General features: G+C 36.8%; 1 protein-coding gene across 1 annotated transcript in view; it reads left to right on the forward strand.

Annotated features, from left to right (window-relative positions):
• The window catches only part of LOC127867768 (sortilin-related receptor-like), a 150764-nt gene that overhangs the window by 63024 nt on the left and 77159 nt on the right, over positions 1–10581 (forward strand). The window contains exons 19-24 of the mRNA XM_052409153.1: positions 3452–3584; positions 5305–5622; positions 6135–6251; positions 6794–6919; positions 8993–9244; positions 9577–9717. Coding sequence (XP_052265113.1) covers positions 3452–3584; positions 5305–5622; positions 6135–6251; positions 6794–6919; positions 8993–9244; positions 9577–9717 — 1087 coding nt within the window. The remainder of the gene's footprint in view (positions 1–3451; positions 3585–5304; positions 5623–6134; positions 6252–6793; positions 6920–8992; positions 9245–9576; positions 9718–10581) is intronic.

Genomic DNA, 10581 nt, shown 5'->3' on the forward strand with positions numbered 1-10581 from the left:
AAGGTCGAGGGTCGAAAAAACTAAGTCAAGGGAAGTAATAAGCTTTAAATGGACATAGTTATCTGACCTGCCCACGTATATATTTTTGTTAAATAAATCAAAGCGGTGCAGTAGGCGGCATTGTTTTTCTGACAAACACATTGTGGTAAAAGGTCAAGGTCATCCTTTACGGTCTACGGTAAAAAATACAAATTTAAGGGAAGTAATAAGCTTTAAAGGGAGATAATTATTCAATATTGAACATAGCTACTTTATATATTTGGCATGCATGTGTACCTCATGCAGCTGACAAGCTTTCACAGCCGAGCGAGGCACCCGTAATGCGGTGCTCTTGTTAAACCATATATTAAAATGTCCGAACTTATGACCGTCCGGAGCAACGTGCCTGTTCATATTTCCTCTAATACCACTATGGATCGTTTCATATGTGCAGCTTTGAAACACTTGTTAGTGTAATAATTTTAGAAAAAAAGATTATTATCCCCACGCTTTTTGAAAAAAAGGTGGGGATATTGTGGTGATCTCCGCCGTCCGTCCGTCCGTCCGTCTGTCCGTCCGTCTGTCCGTCCGTCCTGGCCACTATCTCCTCCTACACTAAAAGCACTAGAACCTTGAAATTTACACACATGGTAGCTATGAGCATATGTGCGACGGTGCACTATTTGGAATTTTGATCTGACCCCTGGGTCAAAAGTTATAGGGGTTGGGGTGGGGCCGCGTCAGAAATTATCACTCATTTTTTTAGGTTATTTTACATTTACTTCTTTATTTCTACACCGATTCACTTCAAATTGATACTGGACCTCACCTATGACAATACGGTCAATCTCAACCATGCATGGCCCCATTCCCAACCCTGGGGCGCCCCGCCCACATAGGCCACACCCACCAAAAATTTCCATTTACTATAATTTTTTCATTTCTACACGGATTCACTTCAAATTGATACTGAACTTTTGTTATGACATTAGGGTCAATCTCAACTATGCATGGCCCCAATCCCAACCCTGGGGCGCCCGCCCACATAGGCCACACCCACCAAAAAAATCCATTTACTATAAAAAAATTTAGGTTATTTTACATTAACTTCTTCATTTCTACACTGATTCACTTCAAATTGATACTGAACCTCTCTTATGACAAAACGGTCAAACTCAACTATGCATGGCCCCGTTGCCAACCCTGGGGCGCCACGCCCACATAGACCACACCCGCCCAAAATTGCCTTTTACTATAATTTCTTCATTAATACACTGATTCACTTCAAATTGATACTGAACCTCTCTTATGACAATACGGTCAATCTCAACTATGCATGGCCCCATTACCAACCCTGGGGCACCCCGCCCACATAGGCCACACCCTCCCAAAATTGCCTTTTACTATAACTTCTTTATTTTTACACCCATTCACTTCTAATTGATACTGAACTTCTCTTATGACAATACAGTCAATCTCAACTATGCATGGCCCCATGATCAACCCTGGGGCGCCCTTGGGTCAAACATGCGGCGTGGGGATACGCGTCGGCCTCTGCCGCGCCATTTCTAGTTGATAATTATTTCTCCCTTTTAAATAAATACTGTTTATTTTCATAAGATATTTCCGGAAAACACATTACCGTAATTTTACTTTATTTCAATACTTCTAATTGATTCAGATTACTTCCCATCGATAATATTTATGCTTTTGTTTTCGCTATTTTTTCTAGAATTAAGAACCATGACGATTTAATTGGTTAATATTTGAGTTACTTAATTCATATTAAATAAACATTGATTTAATATATGGATAAAGCATTGAAAACAAACATGCCATACGTCCCGATCTCGGCGGGACAGTCTCGCCTTTGGCACGGAGCGTATATTGTCATCTAGAGTCCGTGCTTTTGGGGTATTTGGTCCAGCATCATGATATGAGACAATTTGACCCGACATTCGTAAAACACGATGAACGTTCTATAAATTAACAATAAAAATCGCTATTCAAGGTCTGTCTTGGTAAAACTTACTATCACTAATCCCTTTTTTGCCCCTTACTACCATACTTCTACTACTCGAGTGTCCCAGTGTAGTTTTTGACACCTTATCAGCAATTAATCGGCAAATTATTGATTTTATCAGGAATTCACACCATGGTGTTTTATGATATGGGTCGCTAATTGCTATTGATAGATGGGTCGCACTGAATTAAAAGCCGACTGGGGCCATATCAAATCCAAAGATAATGTGTATTATACCACCTGAGATAAAAAGACCTGTTAAAACACAGATTTTGTATATCAAACAAATTAAGTGCTTATCGAGACACATTGATGTTTCACATAAATTAATTTTCATTTTCGACTGATTCTCAGACAATAGTTTGAACATATTACATCAATATAAATTTTTAGAAAATTGGTGATTGGTCCCTCTCCTTATGCCCTCCCAATTGCTAATTTTCATCTCGTTCATTGATGGCAGCTGTTATCAAAACAATGACTTATATAGGAAAGTCGTCTCCACTAAACCGGAACTGTCCATTGATCTTTAGCGCTGATTAGGTGTTTAAAACAAATATCAGTCTGCACAGGCTAATCAAGAACGACACTTTCCTCTCTTATGATATTTTCTGTTTAAATAAAGTATCTCTTAGCAAAAATCAAGTTTAGGTGGAAAAGTGGTCTCTGAATTGCCTCTGCAGAATGCACAGGCTAATCTGGGACGACACTTTACACACACGCATTAAACCCCTTTTTTACAGAGCACAACCCATATAGAATGTATATATAGTAGCTTTCTAGAGTTTGTTTTGTTTTAACGAAATTATTTTTTCTCAACAAAATGAAGTATTTCGCGACTTTGAAATATTTATTGTAAATAGGATATTTTTGATAAAGAAAATACATAAATTAGTTAGTTAGTATACTGTTTATTGTATTGTTAACAGCAGTAAATCACATATTCACACGCATGTGATGTCATAGTGATGTTGTGAGTAGCCTTTTGTGGTTTACTTATGAAAGAATATGGATAGCCGGATATATTTGGATACTGGATACCGTAATGCGAATACCAATAAAATTAATTATTATTAAGTGTCCGAAAACTCAGAGTTGTTAAAATATATAATTATGTTTAAAAAAGCAATCATCAGTTTTCTTTCAGGACTCTAAAAAATGTTGGTGTGTGGACATATAACACTTTCTAGGCACAAGAAAGTTAGCCATAAAAGTGAAATTGTTACAAAATTATTATGTTTTATCCATGTGCATGCAGACCTTAGTTGATTATCTTAAAAAATCATAAAATGTAAATGATATTTAACAACCTTTACATGTTGCATGTTAGAAATCACACTACCATCCTTAATGTGTGACTTGTAAAGACCCAATATATACATAGTTTGGTTTAAAAACCTTATGTAATCTGGTGATGTTGAAATACAAGCAATATTATCATATTTTCAGGGCAATCTCATCTTGGCTACAGGAAACGCATTGAAGCAGTGCACTGAAACCAACTGTTTGTCACCAATGGTTATAGGCTCGAACATCTTTGGAATTACAGACATCATGGTCCTTGACACTCTGTCACAAAATGGTGGGTTCAGGATTTGGGTATTAGATCTGGGCCCTGCTCTACGAAAAGGTGGTTTAATGCATGTGCGTTAAGTGTCGTCCCAGATTAGCCTGTGAAGTCTGCACAGGCTTATCAGGGACGACGCTTTCTGCTAAAACTTGATTTTTGCTAAGAAGAGACTTTCTTTAAACGAAAAATATCATAAAAGCGGAAAGTTTCATCCCTGATTAGCCTGTGTTGACTGCACAGGCTTATCAGGGACAGCACTTGACGCACATTTATTTAACCCCTTTTTGAACACGGTCTGTTTTTTTTAGCGTCCACAGTCGCAGATTATCCTGTGCAGTCCACATAAGTCCAGTTTAGGTGGAAAGTGTTGTCCCTGATTAGCCTATGTATTAAACCCCTTTTTCACAGAGCACGACCCATATCAATCACTTAAAGGTCACAGTCAAAGTGCACACAGTTTATGTGTATTCCGGACATCGAGATTCTGTCTTACTTGCTTAAATCAGGAAATCATTCTGTCCCAATGGTTGCTCAAGGCAGGTTACCTTTTTATAGAAAGTCTGTCAGCTGAAATCATCATCCTTCCTTTTTATAGACAGTCTGTCAGCTGAAATCATCATCCTTCCTTTTTATAGAAAGTCTGTCAGCTGAAATCATCATCCTTGTGCAAAAAAGCAAAAAAACTGATAATCTTTGCTTGCCTAAAATAATGTTTGTACATGTACATGTTCAATTGTTTATATTATATTGAACTAATTGTTCATCCATAATTGTTTACCATAACCTGCTTGCATGTTAAATTGATGTTAACGCTAGTAAAATCAGTTCAAGAATGATCAGAAAATGTTATTTTTCAAATCCATGTATACAGCAGTAATTACAGCTTTCATGCCATATATCAATATTTCGTGATAATTGTCTAAGTGATAATTGTTTAAAACATGTAATATACGCTGGCATTTTTAATATTTTAGGTGGTTAACACAATAAGAATTTGTAAACACACAAAAAACAATTATGTCACATGCACGTGACAAACTACACTGATTGATTTGAAGATTGAATTTTCAATACTCGGAATGACTGTCTTGTGACCGCTTAACAGGATGGAAAAATGGCTGTTGTTGTGAAATATACCTGTGGCATACAGCTGATGCTTGTTCAATTAAGATGTTATACTGACTGATTTTTGTCAGGAGGAATCTAGAGTGATACACCAGGTGGCTGCTAAATCCTGGTTACCTCTAGGTCAGGTTAGAATATAGTTCAAGTACAATAACTGTGTCAAGCATAATATTTTTAGCTCACATGGGCACAATGTGCTCATGGTGAGCTTTTGTGATCACCTTTTGTCCATCATGTGTTGTGCGTTGTGCGGTGTCAACATTTGCCTTGTTAACACTCTAGTTTAAATAAATTGGCACAAATGATTATAATATCAACATAACACTTTGGGTGCGTCAAACATGTCGCTTGCATTAAGGTCAAGGCTTCATTCTCTGTAATAATTAGCAAATTCATATTAATTGCTCATGTGACAACTAGCAACTATATAATTAAAGGTAAATGCCACCAATTCTTGTATGGCTTTATGTGTAACAACAGGTACCAAGCAAGGTACATACAAGACACTCTTTTCTGTGTCCAGTGTCATATAGTGGTGGCATCCTAGTCCAATTAAAATATTTTTAATTTTATATGTAGGTGAATAGTGAACAGTATTTTATTGTAGGACTAAACAATTCATGCACCAACAATGGTGGCTGTGCAGAACTCTGCCTGCTGAAACCTTCAACAAACCCTACTGCATCCAACCCGTTAAGTCACACCTGTCGCTGCAGCACGAACACCACGTTGGCCGTGTATGCGGCCAGTGAAGATGAGATGTGCTGTCCACAAGGGTTCATAAAAAACTCAACGGGTCATTGTGCCGCATCATCCAGCTGTGGAGCTAACAACTTCACATGTGCCAACGGTCGTTGTGTGTCCTTGACGTGGAAATGTGATGGTCAAAACGACTGCGGCGACTTCAGTGATGAGATAAATTGCCGTGAGTTTGTTTATTTTTTTCACACTACTCTTTTACAACTTTTTATAAGCGCAATTACTAAAAGTTGATGTTTTTTCTGCTGTTGTTATTTTTCTCACTCTTCAGTTTTGGCCACTTGTTTATGTGTGTTTAAAAAAGATGATGTATCTTGGGGCTCGCTTGTTTTTTGTTACTTCTTGACTTCTGGTTTTGGAAGATTTGCTCATTATATTAAGGAGTTGTAACAGAGCTCTGGGACCCAAGTTGTAAGCATTTCAAGGTAGAAAAATCAATAAAAATTTCAGGTAAAAGGTCATTTCTTCATGAATGGTGTTTATATGGCAAAGTTTTCAGTAAAAGAGGTGGTCTTTTAGATAAATCAATAATACATTTTTTATGTCCTGTTGCAAACACTGGTATTTATAATAATCCTTAACTCCTCTTTGCAACCTATTTTGAGGTATATTCAATCTTAGTTAAATATGGGTCAAGACACTATGAAAGATGTATTATTGACTGTCTGGCCATTCCAGCCAAGGCAACATGTGCTGACGGGTACTTCAGCTGCTCTAGTAGACAGTGTCTACCCATGCGCTGGAAGTGTGACCATGACAACGACTGTGGAGATTTTTCAGATGAGCTCAATTGTCGTAAGTTGGGCTGTTGTTTGATGCACATTGGTGTCAACACAAATGTTTCAAACTTTGTGTTGGTCTATAAGACCCCTTTAGATTTAGTTTTCCAGGTTTCTGCAACAGTTTTTAACTTAAATTCATCAAATATGATGAACAAATTTGTAGAGGTATTATATCTCTACCAAATTTGATAAACCATCATATCATCCTGGAATGTTTATAGATGTGTACCTTGAATTAGCTGAAGATTTCAATTTTCGCTTTGACACCCGATGACATTTACCCAGTCATGAAATTCAGTTTTCAATAAGTAAAAATCAAAATGCATTTTTCCATAGCCCATTTTTTTATTTGAAATTATTATAGTCCATAACCCAGTATCAAATTGTACTTGCCCATAACCCAATCTTGATATGAAGTTGTCCATTGCCCAGTCTTGAAACTGAGTTTTTCATAATTGTCTCAATTAAGTTGTCTTATCACCCTGTCATGAAATAAAGATATCCATAACCCAGTTAAAAATTTAGTTGTCTATAACCCTGTCCTGTTTCCTTCAGCTCGAGGGAGCTGTCACAGTGAGCAATTCCAGTGTGGAGACGGTCGCTGTATCAGCAAAAGCTGGATGTGTGACAACGATGCAGACTGCTCAGACCGCAGTGATGAGAGGAATTGTACAGCCATTAGTAAGTGGAAGACCGTAACTGTGGGTGTACTTAAAGGGATATTATTGTGTGGATGGTGTGGGAAACAATTATTTAAATGAAATTATCTTGAAACAGAAATTGAAACACACTGTATATTTTTTAGCTCACCTGAGCACAATGTAATCATGGTGAGTTTTTGTGATCGTCTTTTGTACGGCGTCCGTAGTGCGTTGTGCGGCGTCAACATTTGACTTGTTAACACTCTAGAGGCCACATTTATTGTCCAATCTTCATGAAATATGATCGGAAGGTTTGTGCCTATGATATCTTGGACGAGTTCGATAATGGATTTAACATTGGCCATAACTTTTTCACTATTGAAGATAGCAACTTGATATTTGGCATGCATTTGTATCTCATGGAGCTGAACATTTTGAGTGGTGAAAGGTTAAGGTCATCCTTCAAGGTCAAATGTCAAATATATGGCGTCTGTCCGTCCGAAAACTTTAACATTGGCCGTAACTTTTTCAATATTGAAGATAGCAACTTAATATGTGGCATGCATGTGCATCTCACGGAGCTGCACATTTTGAGTAGTGATGGGTGAAGGTGAAGGTCATCCTTCAAGGTCAAATATCAAATATATGGCATCTGTCCATCTGAAAACTTTAACATTGGCCATAACTTTTTCAATATTGAAGATAGCAACTTGATATTTGGCATGCATGTGTATCTCAAGAAGCTGCACATTTTGAGTGGTGGAAGTTCAAGGTCATCCTTCAAGGTCAAAGGTCAAGAAAAAATCACATCTGGGTTCTCATGAAGCTGCACATTTTGAGTGGTGAAAGTTCAAGGTCAAGGTCATCCTTCAAGTTCAAAGGTAAAATTTCTTTTTTTAAATTCAAAGCGGCGTTCTCATGAAGCTGCACATTTTGAGTGGTGGAAGTTCAAGGTCAAGGTCATCCTGCAAGGTCAAAGGTAAAAAAATAAATATATATTTTGTTTCAAAGCGGCGTTCTCATGAAGCTGCACATTTTGAGTGGTGGAAGTTCAAGGTCAAGGTCATCCTTCAAGGTTAAAGGTAAAAAAAAATCCAAAAAAATCAAAGCAGCACAATAGGGGGCATTGTGTTTCTGACGAACACATCTCTTGTTGTAACAGTAACCAGCCAATATGTGTGCCCCTGGTTATAGAATTTTTATTTATCATAAACAAACTACAGTTGAAACCCGATGGCTTCAACTCGCCCGGACAACAGAAGTTCGAGCCATCCGGAATATTTTGAGCCAACCGACTTCTAATACTCTTATGTTTACTAACATGAATCTGCAAGAGATTTACATCTTCAGTTGAAGAGTATTCATACTGCCTAAACTCCATACTACTTTCTGCTTTTGAATTGATAAGAGACCAAATATATACTTAATATTTTTATTAATCAATATTAAAAAAAATACAGTTACACATGCAATCAAACAAATGATATAATAAATGTATCTTATATCAGCCTGTGTTTACAAAGCACATTTACATGTACATGTAAGGAACAGCACACAAAAAAAACAACATACATAAGCATAATATGCACATTGCTTAAATGTTATACAGCACGAGATGAATTTATTTACTCGCTTGTTTTTGTGTTTATTTAAGAATGACATGGTGTATAGATACAATGTTTTCAATTTAATCAAGTTGACATAGTACATATTGTGATGCAGTCATTCCAGCCAGAATAAAGCAGCATTTGGTGCTTTGATGAGAGTTTGAGCCAACTCGAAATTCAAGCCATGGGGTTTTGCCTGTATTAATTATTTTACTGCTATGAACATTCGTTATATTGTTTTTGTGTAGATATAAATCCTATAAAACTTCATCTTTGGACACAAATTTTGCCGCCATAAAAAATAGCCAAACTATAGTTTGTTGGACACAAAATCAATGAAAATTAGTATCAAACGAATAATGATGAGTTTACAGCATAATCATTTGACCTCCTCGATTTGTCCAGTTTTGACCCCAGGGTCAGAATTAAATTAAACTTAATAGAGCCGCTAAGAAATTTGAAACTTAAGTTACAAGGTCTTGTTTAAACTAAACTTATAATTTCAGCCTGCCTGGAGAGTGAGTACAAATGTCCTAGTGGCATCCCTCATTGCATTCTACAAGACAATGTATGTGATGGGTTCAACAATTGTGCCAATGGGGCCGACGAACTGCACTGCAACTCTACTGTGTGTCCTAGCTTTCAGTTTAAATGCATCAACGACTCAAAATGTGTGTACTTCTCATGGAAATGTGACGGAGATTTTGACTGTCCCGATCACAGTGACGAGATGAACTGCACTGCTAGCACATCCTCAGGTAGGATCTTAGTCTCAGTGGATGTTGCCTAATCAAAGAAATAAATGGATGATAGTGTGAATTTTCAATGTGGTATTTTTATGAAATAAACAGATGATTTTAAAATGTTGACTCTTTTATGCAATTAACGGAGGATAATTATATCTTTTCTGGTGTGCTTATGAATGATTATTTCAAAACAGTTTTTCTTCGCATGTTTTTGATCAATAGCGCATCAGTATGACTGAGTTGGTAACTGCGCTACAAACAATGAAAATGCAAAGTTTTTATAGAAATTGTGTTTTTTCCCTTTAGAAAATAACAAGCTTTATGATGGAATATATCTATTGCAGGGCCATATACCATTGCAACAACAACAAAAACAACACGTGTGTGCGAATTCAGATGTTCCAGTAGAGATTTGTGCGTTCCACTGAGCTTTCATTGTGATGGAATTGATGACTGCGGGGATAACAGTGACGAGATTGATTGCCGTAAGTCCCTGATTCTTGTTTTCATAGCTAATTTAAGGAAGAAAGTCACTTATTCCTGCATGACATTTTGTTCATAGCTGATTAATGATGAAAGTCACTGATTCCTGTCTGATATTGTGCTAATAGCTGATTTATGAAGAATGTCACAGATTTCTGCCTGACATTGTGTTCATAGCTGATTAATGAACAAAGTCACTGATTCCAATCTGACATTGTGTTCATAGCTGATTTATGAAGAAATTCACTGATTTCTGCCTGACATTGTGTTCATAGCTGATTGATGAAGAAAGTCACTAATTCCTGCCTGACATTGTGCTCATAGCTAATGAATAAAGAAAATCCCTGATTCCTGCCTGATATTGTGTCCATAGCTGATTTATGAAGAAAGTCACTGCTCTCTGCCTGATATTGTGGTCATAGCTGATTATTGAAGAAATTAACTGATTCCTGTCTGATATTGTGTTCATGGCTAATTAATGAATAAAGTCACTGATATCTGCCTGATAGTATGTTCATAGCTTATGATGAAAATCACTGATTCCTGCCTTAGATTGTGGTCATAGCTGATTAATGAAAAAGTCACTGATTTCTGTTTGACATTGTGTTCATATCTGATAGAAAATCACTGATTTCTATTTGACATTGTGTTCATAGCTGATTAATGAAGAAAATCACTGATTCCTGCCTGACATTGTGTTCATAGCTGATTAATGAAGACAATTACTGATTCCTGTCTGACATTGTGTTCATAGCTGATTTATGAAGAAAATCACTGATTCCTGCCTGATATTGTGTTCATAGCTGATTAATGAAAAAAGTCACTGATTTCTGTTTGACATTGTGTTCATATCTGATAGAAAATCA

Source organism: Dreissena polymorpha, chromosome 2 (genome assembly GCF_020536995.1).
Source record: "Dreissena polymorpha isolate Duluth1 chromosome 2, UMN_Dpol_1.0, whole genome shotgun sequence".
In the NCBI taxonomy this organism is placed as follows: Eukaryota; Metazoa; Mollusca; class Bivalvia; order Myida; family Dreissenidae; genus Dreissena; species Dreissena polymorpha.